General features: G+C 42.6%; 1 protein-coding gene across 5 annotated transcripts in view; it reads left to right on the top strand.

Annotated features, from left to right (window-relative positions):
- Positions 1–11,126, top strand: part of armh1 (armadillo like helical domain containing 1) — a 75,733-nt gene extending 64,607 nt beyond the window's left edge. For 4 of the 5 annotated variants that reach the window (XM_068037115.1, XM_068037116.1, XM_068037114.1 and 1 more), the window contains 4 exons: positions 2,197–2,326; positions 7,496–7,573; positions 9,615–9,696; positions 9,798–11,126. In XM_068037115.1, coding sequence (XP_067893216.1) covers positions 2,197–2,326; positions 7,496–7,573; positions 9,615–9,696; positions 9,798–9,817 — 310 coding nt within the window. In that variant the 3' untranslated portion in view covers positions 9,818–11,126. Of the gene's footprint in view, positions 1–2,196; positions 2,327–7,495; positions 7,574–9,614; positions 9,702–9,797 lie in introns of those variants that run through there. The other variant, XM_068037117.1, reaches the window with a different exon arrangement.
- Positions 11,127–17,378: the final 6,252 nt, after the last annotated feature.

Below are 17,378 nucleotides of genomic sequence, written 5' to 3'. Positions count from 1 at the left end.
AACTCAGCCAATTACCGCCCCATCAGCCTACTCTCAATCATCAGTAAAGTGATGGAAGGTGTCATCAACAGTGCCATCAAGTGACACTTGCTTAGCAATAACCTACTCAGTGACACTCAGTTTGGGTTCCGCTAGGGCCACTCAGCTCCAGCTCCTGACCTCATTACAGCCTTGGTTCAAACATGGAGAAAAGAGCTGAACTTAAGAGGTGAGGTGAGAGTGACTGCTCTTGACATCAAGGCAGCATTTGACTGAGTATGGCATGAAGGAGCTCTAGCAAAACTAGGTCAATGGGAATCAGGGAGAAAACCCTCTGCTGGCTGGAGTCATACCTAGCGCAACGGAAGATGGTTGTGGTTGTTGGAGGTCAATCATCTGAGCTCCAGGACATCACTGCAGGAGTTCCTCAGGGTAGTGTCCTGGGCCCAACCATCTTCAGCTGCTTCATCAATGACCTTCCTTCAATCATAAGGTCAGAAGTGGGGATGTTCGCTGATGATTGCACAATGTTCAGCACCATTCGTGACTCCTCAGATACTGAAGCAGTCCGTGTAGAAATGCAGCAAGACCTGGACAATATCCAGGCTTGGGCTGATAAGTAACATTCGTGCCACACAAGTGCCAGGCAATGACCATCTCCAACAAGAGAGAATCTAACCATCTCCCCTTGACATTCAATGGCATTACCATCGCTGAATCCCCCACTATCAACATCCTAGGGCTACCATTGACCAGAAACTGAACTGGAGTAGCCATATAAATACCGTGGCTACAGGAGCAGGCCAGAGGCTAGGAATCCTGCGGCGAGTAACTCACTTCCTGACTGCCCAAAGCCTAACCACCATCTACAAGGCACAAGTCAGGAGTGTGATGGAATACTCTCCACTTGCCTGGATGGGTGCAGCTCCAACAAAACTCAAGAAGCTCTACACCATCCAGGACAAAGCTGCCCGCTGAATTGGTACCCCATCTACAAACATTCACTCCCTCCACCACCGATGCACAGTGGCAGCAGTGTGTACTATCTACAAGATGCACTGCAGCAATGCACCAAGGCTCCTTAGACAGCACCTTCCAAACCCGCAACCTCTACCAACTAGAAAGACAAGGGCAGCAAATGCATGGGAACACCATCACCTGCAAGTTCCCCTCCAAGTCACACACCATCCTGACTTGGAACTATATCACCGTTCCTTCACTGTCGCTGGGTCAAAATCCTGAAACTCCCTTCCTAACAGCACTGTGGGTGTACCTACGCTACATGGACTGCAGCAGTTAAAGAAGGCAGCCCACCATCACCTTCTCAAGGGCAATTAGGGATGGGCAATAAATGCTGGCCTGGCCAGCGACGCCCACATCCCATGAATGAATAAAAAAAAATTATCATATGGCTATTTGTGGGAGCTTTCTGTGTACAAACTGGTTGCCACGTTTCCCACATTACAACAATGACTACACTTCAAAAAATACTTCATTGGCAGTGAAATGCTTTGCGACGTCCTGAAATCATGAAAAAAGCTATATAAGTGCGAGTCTTTTTCTTTTTCAACTTTCAATAGTTTGACGATAATTGATACAAACATTTCAATTACAATTAGAATGGATAGTGTGGATAGGAAAAAAAATCATACCACTGCACTAGAAAATATTCTTTTGACCTTGTGGTTAAGATATGTATTGACACAATAAAGAGCATTTTGCTCTGCGTCTGGCTACTGTCACATCTGACCTAGAATGCTTGATACCAACAAGCACAAACGTGGTCTATTTCCCAGCACTGATATCTAGATAAGAACTTATTTCTCTTGGAGAGAAGTAAAACTAATTTTTAGGGGGAGAAGTTAAATTAATTATTATTTTATTTAGAGTAATTTAGTAGTACCTAACCTGAGTATTGCTGAAAATAGAGACATGTTGTCAAAGCTTTTCTTCTTGCACTCATCAGGACAATCGCAAGAATAACCAATGTAAGGGAAAACAACAACTTATACTGCATGAGAATCAGCACTCTCTTCTCATGCAGTGTAAATTGTTGTTTTCCCTTACATTGGTTATTCTTGCGATTGTCCTGATGAGTGCAAGATGAAAAGCTTCGACAACATGTCTCTATTTTCAGCAATATTATTTTATTATTCATTCTAATTGTAGAATTTATAATTGCTTTAAATCTGTTTTATAACCTTTTACCTTTCACAGTCTACTCATTCAAGAATCTGCTGAGATAGCTGAGGAATTGCTGCAGCTCAGAGTGGTGCATCACCTCATGATTGCAATGGGGAACCTGGAGCATGCTGACAGCCAAAGACAGGCTAGTTTGACATTGGAAGTAAGCATGTCATTATGGGGGTAATTTTACAAGTCTGAGGATGCTTCACTTGACATCAGTTGGGAAATCATGAGAAGTGAACCCATGATTTCCAAACATTTGCTGCCAATCGGTGAAGTTCCCGGCCAACAGTGTGAAATCAGCATAATTACCCCTTGCATCTTGGAGGGTAATTGTAGAGGACAGGTGAACCCATGTTCAAATAACTAAAGTGATTATACTCATGATAAAATATATATTATTGGATTCACAGTTCAGTAATTAAAGGTGTAGAAAAAAATCACTTAGAAACGCAGCCAATTTTTTGAATATATATTATCAAAGTACTGATTAGAAAATGCTAAGACATAGATTTGTCATTATTGATAAAGGAAATATTGAAATTTCTGTATTAAATTTGATTATAAACATGTTCCCCAGATGGCTCATTAAGTGACCTTGGCTGCCACGTTTCCCTACATTACAATAATGATTACACTTTAAAAGTACTTAATTAGTCGTGAAAGCTGCTACCTAAATGCAAGTTCTAATTTTCTTAACGGTCCATGACAATTATTGTGAAATTGAACTAATTCAGTCAAAATGTTCATCATCATATCAGGTATGGCAGTGTCGTAGTTATGCTACTGGATCAGTAATCCAGAGACCTAGACAAATAATCCAGTGAGTGTGAGTTCAAATCTCACCATTGCATTTTGAGAATTTGAATTTAGTTTAAAAAATGTCTGGAAGAAAAGGTATCGGGAAAGTGACCATGAAGCTGTCAGATTATCATAAAAAGCTAACTAGTTTGTTAATATTCTTTAGGGAAGGAAAGCCGCTCATCCTTTTGGGACTCTGGAAAGTGTATCTACTTGGATGAGGGCAAGGATGGAATCAGGCTCAGCTGTGTTATCTTCCTGCTGGCATTGACTGTCTGGCTCACATGTGAAAAACTGTGGTACCCAAAGTCAGTGCCTTTAGGAATTGGCAGCAAAGGGGAGAAAATTACAGAAAAAGCAAATTTAGAAACCAGTAAACATAAGCATCATGACAGCTTCCAGTAAATCGTGAATTCAAGTACAAGAGGTTGTGCCATTCAGCACATATCAGCTGCACAATTAGGGAATGGAAGTCATTGTGGTTCATATAAATACATTTGGGGCACAGCGTGTCATATGGGTGCCAATCAGTAGTCCTAACAACGCTGGGAATGCAGCAATTCTGAAAAAGTTGATGACTTTTTCTGTGTGGGAGCATTGCCAAATTATATAAATTGAGCTGTCTTGGCAAATAGGTCATTGGTGATGTCTTACAGAGGCGTGTGCAGTAAATTGACTGATATGATAATAGTCTATGCTTCCCTGGAAGGAGCCAGTGACATGGAAATTGAGTGTTGTGGTCACTTTCTGTGCCACAGTAAGGGTTGTATGTGCAATGAGCCTCAGCTGCAGATCTGGCTGCAGCAATTAACAGACCTCTTCCAAAGCTTTATGAATAAAGCACAGCTTCCTGAGACAAAGCTCCTGGGAAAGGTTTTGGAAAGTACACCTGGATATAAACATCCTTCTGGACGGGTACTGCCTGGATGGTCTGGCTGTTCTCTGGTGCTGCCTGATTAATCTGGCTTCCCTTCCATCCACCTGTTGCTCCTCTTGTTCCAACATATAAATCATGCAACATTCAGTTCTCATTGGGAGGCCCACAGTGCAACCCTCAGATCCTAACTCAGTAATTGGCTTGAAATGAATTGCTTTCCAAGAGAATTGCAGAATTTAGGAAAGGCTTCTTGAGCATAAAATAAGTTTAAAAAACAGTTTTGCAATACCTGCAATGAGCCCAGGATATGACCAAATGTGTTCACAAACTGCTTTCATTAAGTACTTGTGCCTAGAAAATTGTGCCTTGTAAGGAGTGGCACATATTCTCATGAGTAAATGGGAAGCGAGGGAATTTTGGACAGGTGACATCATCTCTTCAACTCTGTCATTTGCTCAGGAATCCTTCCCTAAATTCTGCATTACACTTGGAAAGCAATTCATTTCAAGCCAATTACTGAGTTAGGATCTGAGGGTTGCACACTGGGAGGACAGGTGCTTCTTGGTACAACACAGATAGCCAGGCAGTGAAAGATAGAACTGGAGCCTAGTCTTTTATTTACAGAGACACACACTACATGTCGTGCTCCTATATATATGAGCACAGATGAATCCCCAGTAGTTTTCAAAAATTATTTCATAGGATGTGAGTGTTGCTGGCAAGTCCAGCATTTGTTGCTCATCCCCAACTGCCCTTGAGCAGGTGATTGTGAGCCGCTTTCTTGAACTGCTGCAGTCCATGTAGTGTAGGTACACCCACAGTGCTGTTAGGAAGAGAGTTCCAGGTTTTTGATCCAGCAACAGTGAAGGAATGGCAATATAGTTCCAAGTCAGGATGGTTTATGACTTGAAATTGGTGGTGTTCCCAAGTGTCTGCTGTCCTTGTCGTGCTAGGTGGTAGAGGTTGCGGGTTTGGAAGGTGCTGTCGAAGGAGGCTTTGTGAGTTGCTGCAGTGCATCTTGTATATGCATTGTGCACCAATGGCGGAGAGAGTGAATGTTTAAGGTGACGGACGGGATGCCGATCAAGTGGGCTGCTTTGTCATGGATGGTGTCAAGCTTCTTGAGTGTTGTTGGAGCTGCACTTATCCAGCCAAATGTAAGAGTATTCCATCACACTGCTGACTTGTGCCTTGCAGATGGTAGACAGGCTTTGGGGAGTCAGGAGGTGCGTTACTCGCTGCAGAATTCTGAGTCTCTGACCTGCTCTTGTAGCCACAGTATTTATATGGCTGGTCCAGTTCAATTTCTGGTCGATGGTAACCCCCAGGATGTTGATTGGGGGGTGGTGGGGGGGTCGGGGGGGGGAGAAATTCAGCGATGGTGATGCCATTGAATGTAAAGGGGACATGATTAGATTCTCTCTTGTTGGTCATTGCCTGTGTTACGGACAGGTGAGAGATGATAGGGATGGTTCCCCCTTTTTCACCTCTTGATTGACCGAAGACTGCGTTTAAAAAAAAAGGTGTTTTTTAACCCCTGAATGCTTTAATGGTCAAGAACAGACAAATGACAGGTTTTCTTGCAAGTTTAAAAGAAAAATGCTTATATTCAGCTTAACAGCCGAAATATTCATAACAACACCCACTCTCACACTCATACAGATACATACACACTAAAGAAAAGATAGAGATTATAAAGATAACATGCATCAGATCTGATGATTTTAAAGAGTCTTCTGTTAAAATTGCTTTTCCCTGGGGTGAAGTCTTGAAATGGTGCAGGCCTATTCTTTTCCCTTGTTCACTGGGAGTTTTAGGAAGATGGATGCACTGCTGCAGACTGCTTTTGTCCTATTCCAGCCAAAGGTCACTGGCGAAGTTCTGGTGTGATTTCTCAGGTAGGGAGTTCAAGGCCAAACTTCAGTCGCTGCCTACATGTCTTCTTAGGCAGTCCCTCAGGAACAAGGATGACTTTCTTTTACTCCAGGGTTGTGGGTCCTTAGCTAACTGAATAGTCAAATTCTGGATCCTCACACTCTGCCACAGGTGGGGCAGGTGGTGTTTGGTGAGGCGTGAATGGGATGCTTGAAATTCCAAACGCTCCTTCTCCTGTTTGCACCTGATCGCTGCCTGGGCATGTCGACATTGTTCGAACTGGCTGGCACCGTCGCGGATGCTTCTTCGCCATTTTGGGTAGTCTTGGGCAAGAGATTCCCACAAATCAGTGGAGATGCCACATTTTTTCGGGGAGGTTTTAAGGACATCCTTGTAGCGTTTCCTCTGCCCTCCTGATAGCCTCTTGCCGTGACGGAGCTCATAGTAGAAAGCTTGTTTTGGGAGTCTTGTGTCAGGCTTACAGACGATGTGGCCCGCCCAGCGTAACTATCAAGCCATGACCAGTATCTTGATCCTGCCACTGAATCTGCAGGATCTTGCAGAGGCACTGCTGGTGATATCTCTCCAGGGCTTTGAGATGTCTGCTGTACAGTGTCCATGTTTACGATGCATACAGGAGGACAGGTAACACTGTGGCCCTGTAGACCATGAGCTTGGCGCCAGATTTGAGGTCTTTGCCATCAAACACACTTTTCCTCAGATAACCGAAGGCTGCGCTGGCACACTGGAGGCGATACTGAATTTCATCATCAATGTCTGCCCTTGCTGAGAGGAGGTTCCCAAGGTATGGGAAGTGATCAACATTGTCCAGTGGTTCGCCGTGGATCTTGATAGTCAGGGGGCAGTGTTGCATTGCGGGAGCAGGCTGGTAGAGGACCTTTGTCTTCCGGATGTTTAGCTTAAGGCCTATTCTTTCATATGCTTCCATGAATGCATCAACAAGGGTTTGAAGCTCGTCCTCGGGTGTGCACATTGGCAAGCATTGCCAGCATACTGCAGCTCGATGATAGAGGTTGGAGTGGCCTTGGTTCTGGACTGGAGGCAACGTAGGTTAAATAGTTTGCCACTCGTCCTGTAGAGTAGACCAGCTTTGTTATTGAATCTCTCCTGCCCTATCAAACACCTTCCCCATTGTTCTCACCCCCACCCACCCCTTCGCTTGCTTAAAACCTCATTCTTTTCTAAACTTTGCCAGTTCTGATGAAAGGTCACAGAACTGAAATGTTAACTTTGCTTCTCTCTCCACAAATGCTGCCAGACCTGCTGAGTATTTCCGGCACTTTTTGTTTTTGTTTCAGATTTCCAGCATCTGTAGTATTTTGCTTTTATCATATTGGAATCTCAGTTGGTGTGATACCTGTTTGATGGTTGCAGCAATGAATGATCATTGATTTCGTCATCTCCCAGTTGTACACTTTATTCATTCTCACTTCAAATGTCTAGAAATTTCTGATGTAATTAATTTGTGAAATCATGTAACTGGAAACTAACTACATCCCGTCAGATCCCAACAGAAATATAAATATTCCCAGACACTGTTCATTTACTGCCACAAGACAAGACACCCTTTTAAGGATACGGCTAACTGAAGTCCATTTTATAGCAGATTTTAACTTAAAGGCATAAAAAATCAGAACAGTCCACAGTTTGAAGCATGAGGGAGCTCTGTTTCTGTTACACTCTGTTTTAAAAATAATTTCATAATATTTTGTTTTGTATGAAAGAGAATTAAAAGCTATACATCTTTCATTTCAGCATCTTGTTCGTACATTTCCAGTTGTGGAAGAAAATGTACGAGAAGCCATGGGAGAAACACTTTATGAACTATATATGGTAATTCTTTAATCATCTTCATTATAGTAACATGGCAATAATAACAAGTGGAATTGCTTTTTTTCCAAGTTTTCTTCTCTTTGAGCATTTTGTAGTTTTTCTAAAATATATAAATATAAAAGTACACAACGATTTATGTTTTTACATAGAAAATATGGTTTCGAAATCACATTTGTAATTAATGTTCTGTTGGATTATATGTATAATCTTTTGATAAGTGGTGTTACTAGTTACTTACTTTTGATCATGTGCCTTTTCATATTTTTCCTCCTATTTAAAATATTTTGTTTCACTCCTTTGGTTGCATAGAGGGTATAGCCATCATCTGTTGTAGTACTGACCCAGGGAAGCTCCCACATTTAATCTGGTCTCTGTTAGATGAGCCGATCTCAACACAGTACTCAATTGTCTTGGACTGGGCAGAGAAAAGAATCCATCAGCACTCTCGGGCCTAATTGATTTCCAATGACCTTTGCTGGAATATTTTGAAAATATTGGGCAAACTAGTATCAGGCTTCGGTGCTTTTGATAAGAGCACGAAAGTAGGAAAAAATCACACTGGTTTAACTCCAAATCAATAGGCTTGAATCCTATCCTACATCTGTGTTCACTCATTTGCTCTGTTCTTGTGTCATTTGACACGACATTTGGGAGGTGAGGGAAGGAGAAAAAAATGTGAAGACCAATCCCTCTTCACAGTGGTGTGAGTTCTGTTGGCTAATGAAGGACAAGAGCAGCAGATGCATGGGAACATCACCAGCTGCAAGTTCCCGTCCATGTCACACACCATCCTGACTTGGAACTATATCGCCGTTCCTTCACTGTCGCTGGGTCAAAATCCTGGAATTCCCTAACAGCACTATAGGTGTACCTACCTCACATGGACTGCAGGGGTTCAAGAAGGCAGCTCACCACCACCTTCTCAAGGGCAATTAGGGATGGGCAATAAATGCTGGCATAGCCAGTGATGCCCACTTCCCATGAATGAATTTTAAAAAACATACAGATTTGAAACAGTCCTGGAGAGATACATACACTGAATCTCACAGTGAACTACTCAATATAACCCAGAAACTAAGGGCTGGATTTTAAGGAGCCCTCAACAACGGAATCCGTGGTGGAGGGGGGGGGGGCAGGGGTTTGAAGATGGCCCCGGATGAGGCCCACCACGGACCTCAACGCCGGCAGGGCCTGGCCCAATATTACCGGCGGCGGCGAGACCTGGTGGCAGTCCCCTCCCGCTGCTCGGCAATGAGCCTGCAATTTAAATAAATTTAAATAATTGAATTAATGACTCTTACGTCTCCTCCTGATGTCCCACCGCGATCTCTACCTTGGCGGCCAGCACTGATGAGCCTTTGGATCCCTGTCCGAAGAAACGAGGCAGAACGCTTGTGGGGAGGGGACAGAGGTCAGTTTATCAGTGCAGGAGTGGAGGGAACAGGGTCAAATCAGGGTCATGGGTGTAGGGGATGGTGGGAAGGGTTGAAGTTGAAAATTTGTGCAGTTTGGGGGCCTGGGGAAGGTCAGGTTGCAAAGGTAAGTGTTTTGGGGGGGGGGGAAGGACAAATAATTAATTTAATTTTTATGTGGGGGGCTGGGAGAGGGGCGAAAGAATGTATTTACTTATTTCTGTTCACTTCACCTTTAAATATTTAAATTTCCCAGTAGGGCTGACAGCCCTTTAAAAATGGCGTCAGTGCCTACGCACAAGCAGCTGACACCATTACCAGGCATGGACAGCCCACCCCCTCCATGTGATTGGAGGGGGTGGGCCAGCCCGCTCCAGCTATTTAAATGAGCCGCTGCTGCAGCTCTTTAGCGTGCGGCCCATTATTTTTTTCACTCGCCATCGATTTCAGTGGCAGGTTTATAAAATTCAACCCTCTTAACCAAAAGTACAACTTACATTTTTATACTACATTTGATATACAGAAAGCCATCTTCATCGGGCAGTAGAAATAAATAGCCGTGAGCAGGACAAAATTGTGATTTATGTTTTAGTCTTGTACTTACATATGTATCTTTTAAATCAATACAGCTAAATCCAGAGAGTTTGTACTTGAAGATGGACTTGGTCCAATCTGATGTTTTAGTTGGCAACAAAATCAATATTCCAGGAAGTAAGGCAAAGTTAATATTGTGTATTAAGCAGAATAAATACACATTTTATCAGTTGAACAATTGTATTAATGTAAGAACCTATTATGTTTAACCCCAACAGTTGAAGAAGTACCAGAATAAACCCCAAGTTTTCAGTAACAGCATGACAAGGTGGAGCCTTTCATAAGCCAATGTAAAGAATCAATGCAAATTTTTTCTGAATTAATTACATTTTCAAATAGACTCCAGGTAGACAGAAGAGTGCTTGTATTAGCTCAAAGTCTCTCCCATTCCATCTTAAAACATGGTGGAAATTCATTCAAACTAGCAGTGATGAATTGTGCTTTTATCTAGCATGCTGCAGCAGTGTGAACTTGCACCATGGGTTTAATACTAGCTCTGTACACCAACAGAATTACCAAAATTCAATATCTATTAATTATTTATGAAACTTTTACTTCTAGTATTTGTATGAACATGTATTAGATAAAATGTACAAATATAATTTCTGGCGTCACTGTTAACTTTCCCATGGTTCCTATCTTTCAACCTGTTAAAAATATATTTTTTTTAATTTACAACTGTTTTGGTGAACATTGACTCAACTCTGTAATGAATAGGAATGTTAACGAACAAAAAAAATGAATACTTCATTCATGCTTTCTAATTTTTTTATTAACTTTGGCTGGGAAGTGATTTCATGCTGGAAAATGGCGAGCTGTGGATTCCAATTGGGCATACCAATGCAGGTCTGAAGGGAAGACAATAAAGAGTGGAGCAAGCCTGTACTGGCAGCGGCTCGCAGTATTGTCATGAAGGCAAGAGCACTCCTGATCCTTGTTGCTCCATATTAACATAAGTAAAAAAAAAAATTCTTACTTTTCTGTCAGTTACCTCCAGCAATCCCCTTAAGTTCTAACCAAAAGGCTATTAGTTAAGCTCAAAGCCATGTAAATTCAGGGTGTATCTTGGGTATGAATATGAAATTAGCTGAAAGGCAGAAAATAATGAGTACTTGAGTTATGCCAGAGTGGAGAGAATTACTGAATGGAGTCTTTGAGGGATCGGTGCTGAAATCACAATTATTGCTAAATTAAAGCAATGACTTGGAGTCACTGATGTCATTTGGGTGTTTATAAAATTTTCACCTCTGAAGGTTGGGGGTTCAATTCCTATCCCAGAACTTGAGCACAATATCTAGGCTGACACTCCAGTGTAGTAGTGAGAGAATGCTGCACTACCTGAGATGATATCTTTTGGATGAGACATTAAACCCTGTCTGCCCTCTCAGGTGGATGTTTAAAAAAAATCCCATGAAACTATTTTGAAGGAGAGCAGGGGAGTTCTCACCTGTATTCTGACCAATATTTAACCCTCATCAAACATCACAAAATCAAATTATGTGATCATATCACATTGCTGTTTGTGGGACCTTGCTGTGTGCAAATTGGCTGCCCTGTTTTCTATACTACAACAGTGATTATGCTTCAAAAGTACTTCATTGGCTGTAAAGTGCTTTGTGATGTCCTGAGGTCATGGAAAGCACTATGTAGATGCAAGTCTTTTTTTCAGTAACCCAATGCAAATTCGTCAGATTTGCAGAAAGTACCAGATTGGGGAGGACATACTTTACATCCAATGTCCCAGACACAACCATCACCATTCCTGGGTATGTCCTGTCCCACTGGCAGGACAGACTCACCAGAGGTGGCAGCACAGTGGTATACAGTTGGGAGGGAGTTGCCCTGGGAGTCCTCAACATTGACTCTGGACACCATGAAGTCTCATATCATCAGGTCAAATACAGGCAAGGAAACCTCCTGCTGATTACCACCAATCACCCTCCCTTAGTTGTCCTTTTTGAATTTGTGGGGGTGACTAGGAAAGGTTTTCCCCTGGGGAACCGACTTGTATATTAGAGCAAACTCATCAGCCAGAACTGCGGCTTGCCTCGGTCTATGTAGTTTTTGTTCCTCCACATGGGTCTTTATGGAGAGTGGGAAAAAGTTTTTAAATTCCTCTAGCAAAATCATCTCTCTGAGGTTTTCTCTCTGGGCTGCACTTTAAGAGCCTTCAACCACTGGTCAAAAGCCACCTGCTTACTTCTCTCAAACTCCAAGTAAGTTTGATCAGTCTGTTTCATGAGGGTTCAGAACTTCTGGCGGTAGGCTTCCGGTACTAGGTCACATGCCCTGAGGATAGCATTTTTTTTGTCAGTTCATAATTTGATGAACTTTCATTTGGCAACAGGGAATAAACCTCATGGGCTTTTCCGGTAAACTTACTTTGCAGCAGAAGACTCCAATTCTCAGCCAGCCATTTTAACTGCCTTGCACATTTCTCAAAAAATCCAAAAAATGCTTCCACGTCTCCCTCGTTGAATTTTGGAATCAGTTGGGATAATTTTTTAAATTCAGTACACAGCCCCGCACCACTTGTATTTTCCATGCTTTCACTGGGGTTACTCTGTCGCTCCCTGGTTAATTCAAGCCACCTCAGCTCTCATTCCTTCCATTCTTTCTGGAAATTTCTTTCTCTCTCTCTCCTGTCTTTCTCTCTCTCTTTCTCTCTCCTGTTTTTCTTTTTCTTTCTCCTGTCTCTCCCTTTCTCTCTCTCTTTCTGTATCTTCTAATTCAAGTTTCCTCTGTTCCAATTGTATCTTTGCTAGCAATACTCTGTTGGAGTCCATTTCTAACCCTGTCTCTGCTTCTTCAGATTCGAGGGAAAAATGGTTGGCCACTAGTGTTAGGAGTTCTGATTTCCTAGCCTTGGCACGGAAAGTGATCCCACACTGCTCAGCCATATTCCCTAACTCTTCCAGAGACAGCGCTTTTAACTTATCCCAAGTTACTTCACCCTGGCTTGGGAGTCTACTGGCTTCGGTCGTGGACATGTTAGTATTCGAGCACACACAACCACAAGAAAACCTGTATTGAAATCTTTTCTCTTTTTGATTGGAATCAATTTGATTTCCCACTTCCAATTTCTCATTTGTCTGTGGGTTCAATCTTGGACGCTAGCCCCCAAATTGCTGTTACGACCAGGTGAGGAAGGGATCTAGGGCTCCCCTCTCAGCCTTTTCCTGGTTTGGCCATAACAGGATTTAACTTTTAAAACACAGTGTTTTTAGCTTCCCCTCACTTGCTCACTGCTCTCTATTTGTATTTGTAAAGTAATCAACCAGACAGGTTTTCTCAGATTTAAACAAGAAAGATGTAAGTTTATTAACCTTAAAACTCTTACTCAGTTAAAACTATGAAAAATATGCGACGCTAGCACGCATATGCGATAAACACAGACACAATAGGCACAGAAGAAGAGAAAGAATTAAAGGGGGAAGGTTTGAAGTAGTAGATGGAATTCAGTTACTGGTTTTAGGTTGGATGTAGAGTCTTTGATTGAAGTTAAGTCTTGCAGTTGTCGTTGGGTCCCAGTGCACACTTTCAAATTTGTTTAGCTGGTACCAGTAGGCTGCAGGGTCTTCTGTCTTGAGGCATAAGTTACTTCGGTGGGTCCCTGGAACTTTGCCTGAGAGAGAGAGAGACCTTGCTTCCTCTCTTTGGTCTTCAAAAGCAGTCTCCTCTGATCCAAAGAAAACAACTCCAGCTCATCCAATCTTTCCGCTTACTAAAATTCTCCAGTCCTGGCAACATCCTCGCAAATCTCCTCTGTACCCTCTCTTATGCAATCACATCCTTTCTGTAATGTGGTGATCAGACCTGTACACAGTACTCTAGCTGTTGCCTAAATAGTATTTAGCAAAACCTTCATGCTCTTGTATTCTATGCCTCAGCCAACAAAAGCAAATTATCCTGTATACCTTCTTAATCGTCTTACCTACCTGTTCTTCCACCTACATGGATCTGTGGACATGCACACCAAAGTCCCTCTGTTCCTATACACTAGGGTTGTCCAATCCTTTCCGGCGCAGGGCCACATTACTATGTCTGCTCGGCCCAGAAGGCCAGTGAGCAAATTTTGAAAGATAAAGGCATTAAAAATTTATCTTACTAATAAAAACAACAATAAATGAGCATTTTTGTGAAGAATCTTTAAATGAGAAGACTAATTTATTGACTTACTTTCTCGTCACTATATTGAAAACTGATTTAGTGACATACCTGGCATTGTTTTTGCTTGCACAAGTAGTCAATCTCAACCCGCACACTTGATGTAGCAGTGCAGAGTATACTGGATAGATATCCATCTGTCAGGAGTGATCTTTATCTGTGTCTCGCTCTCTCTGTGTTCCTCCCTCTCTGTGTTGTTCCCTCACTCTCTGTGTCATCCTCGATCTGTGTTCCCCCTGTCCCCCCATCTCTGTCCCCCCTTTCTGCCCCTCTCTCTGTCTGTTGCCCCTTTCTGCTTCCCCCTCTCCCTCTGTTTCCCCCCTCTGTGTTTACCTCCATCTCTGTGTTTCCCTGTCTCTCTTTCCCCACCTCTCTCTCTGTTCCCCCCCCACTCTCTGTTCCCCCCTCTCTCTCTGTCTCTGACAGTCACACTAAGCAGGAGCACTCAGCACAGCAGCTCTGTGGTTGGTTAGTTTATTTAAAATCATCGCGCTCAGTTTCACAGCTGACAGCTGCTGAAACAGGAACGCACTTCCCAACTTGGAACAGATTTGAGGTTTTCCAGAGGGCTTTTTAAAAAAGTTGGAAAACCCCGAATCTGGCAAAAGTTGGGAAGCGTATTCCTGATTCAGCAGCTGTCAGCTGTGAAACTGACAGTGCAATGTTTTTAAAAAGGCCGGTCTGCACGAAGAAGCTAATGGGAAATTTCACATCTTCAGTCACGGAGCCCTGGTGAGGATGAGGAATGGCCCTGGGTACAGTTTACTTCCGCGGGCCGGATGGAAACCTTTGGTGGGCCGGATCCTGGCCTGCGTGCCGTATGTTGGACAACCCTGCTTAACCGAGGTGGGCAGAGTACACAGTTAATTTAATCCCACTTCTCCACAGGTCAAAACATATATTTAAATTTTCCCACTTACCAAAACAGTCAATCCGATACTCTAATTTACCCCAGTATAAAGCACAGCAACCAGGTTTCTTTAATAAACAACTAAATTATCTGTTTATTATAAACCAAGTTTTAACCAATAAGGAAGTAAACATACATGCAAATTGAAATATTAAAGCCCCTTATTTATCTTAGCCCTCACGCACACGCATGTACATACACAACCTGTTAACCGGGAAAGAAAGGAATTTTTGTTTCCAGCTGTTCCAAAGAAATAGAAGGAATAATAAAAAACACTTAGGCTTAACAGTAGGTATGGAAGGAAGTCCTTTGTTTTGGCAAGGTGTTCCAAAGGCAAATAGGGGGCTGTCAATGGAATCTTCAGGTGATGTTGATGATCAGTTTGGGTAGGCTTCGAAAAAACGCAGCACAGAAAGCTCCAGTCAGGCTTTACAGCAGGAAGCAGCAACAATGATCTTCTTAGGTCTCATAGCAGTAATATAGTAGTAAAGGTTTCTTCAAATACAGGAGGCAACAGGAAACACACTTGACACAGGATTTGCTTTTCAAGGGAAAGATGGGCTGGTTGGATCTTCTTTGGTTCTTCTGGCAGGTTAGTAAGCAAATTCCGACTGTTTTTAACAGTTCAAAATGAAACGAAAACCTTTTCAGAAACAAGCCTTGTGATGACCATAAATCTTGGCTTGTCACTTCCTTGTAAATAGCTCTTCAGGTCAAAACACAACCCCCTGCTGGGTTCTTTGCAAACAGGTGCTTTCCAGTAAAACTTGTTTACATTCAGTCCAAACCTTCTGGTAACTTCTTTTAAGAAAAACACCCAAAGTTCAGCTTCTTCAAGATTCCAGCTTCCATGGAATCCGTTTTCAGTTTTAAAATATAGATTCTCAAGTTTTAACAAAAAATGGAAACGCTCGTAACAATATTTCTCAGTATCCTGCCATTTATTGTGTATTCCCTTGCCTCCTCAAATATACTACCTCACACTTTTCCAGATTGAATTCCATTTGCCACTTTTCTACCCACCTGACCAGTCCATTGATACCTCGCTGCAGTCCACAGCCTTCTTCCTCACTATCAATGGGACTAAGTGGCAACAAATCCCCTGGACCTGACGACCTGCATTCTACCAGTTTAAAAGAGGTTGCTGCAGTGATAGTGGATGTATTGGTTTTGATTTTCCAGAATTTCTTAGATGGGGAACTATAGGCCAGTTAGCCTAATATCAGTAGTAAAATGCTAGAATCTATTATTAGGGATGCAGTAACAGGGCATTTAGAAACTCAAAATATGATTAAGCAGAGTCAACACAGATTTATGAAAGGGAAATCGTGTTTGACAAATCCATTAAGAGTTTTTGAGGATGTGATTAGTAAGGTGGATAAGGGGGAACCAGTGGATGTAGTGTATTTGGATTTTCAAAAATCATTTGATATGGTGCCAAACACGAGGTTTTGACACAAAATTAAGACTCGTGGAATTAGGCGTAATATATTAGCATGGATTGTTTAGTAGACAGAAAACAGAGAGTAGGAATAACGGGATATTTGTGGATTGGCAGGCTGTAACTAGTGGGGTATCGCAAGGATTAGTACTTGAGCTTCAGCTTTTTACAATCTATATTCATGTCTCTGATGAGGATACTGAGTGTAACGTATCCAAGTTTGCTGACGATAGAAAGTCAGATGGAAAAGTAAGTGGTGAGGAGGATGAGAGGCAGCAGAGGTATATAGACAGGTTCGGTGTGTGGGCAAGAACATGGACAATGGAATACAATGTGGCAAAGTGTGAAGTTATGCATTTTGGTAGGGAAAAAAAGCAGAATATTTTTTGAATGGCGAGAGACTGGGAAATGTTTCCAATCAGAGGGGTGTGGGTGTCCTTGTACATGAATCACAGAGAGTTAACATGCAGGTGCAGGAAGCAATTCAGAAGGAAACTGGTATGTGAGCTGTTGTTACAAAGGGATTGGAGTATAAGAGTAAAGAGCACTACAATTATACATTGGCATTGGTGAGGCTACCTCTGGAGTATTGTGTGCAGTTTTGGTCTCCTTACCTAAGGAAGGACATACTTGCCCTAGAGGGAGTATAATGAAGGTTCATTGGACTGGTTCCTGGGATGAGGGATTGATGAAAGATTAAGTAGATCAGGCCTATATTCCATGAGGTTTAGAAGATAGTCGTTTGGTAGTACAGAACTTGAGTATTGCTGAAAATTGAGACATTTTGTCGAAGCTTTTCATCTTGCATTCATCTGGACAATTCGCAAGAATACCAATGTAAGGGAAGCAACAAATTTATACTGTATGAGAAGAGAGTGCTGATTGGTTGGCAAGTGGACTCTGATTGGCAGAGGCATTGCCATGCGGCCGTAAAATCGACATGGGACAGTCGCCGGGACCAGGTCAGTTAATTAGCATTTGACCGCTCCGGAGCCTTGCTGCCACCGGTAAAATGTGGCGGGGCCTTCTCGGCGCGGGAGTCGTGGCAGGCAGCTCCCGCAAGTATTTTATGGGGCCCCCCGTCACAACCCCCAATGTCGAGGGGCTGGTAAAATTCAGCCCACTATATCCCTTAATATTTCCTCTCTCATTATGTTTATCCTATCCAATATTTCACACTCCTCTTCCTCCTCCTTAATTGCAATGCCACCCTCTTTTATGAAGGCAGACACAAAGGGGGGAATTTTATGATCTCCCTTGTGGTGGGTTTTGAGGCAGGGA

This window comes from Heterodontus francisci, chromosome 8 (genome assembly GCF_036365525.1).
Source record: "Heterodontus francisci isolate sHetFra1 chromosome 8, sHetFra1.hap1, whole genome shotgun sequence".
In the NCBI taxonomy this organism is placed as follows: Eukaryota; Metazoa; Chordata; class Chondrichthyes; order Heterodontiformes; family Heterodontidae; genus Heterodontus; species Heterodontus francisci.
Note: the sequence above shows the minus strand (reverse complement) of the source record. Positions and strands in the feature narration are given on the sequence as shown.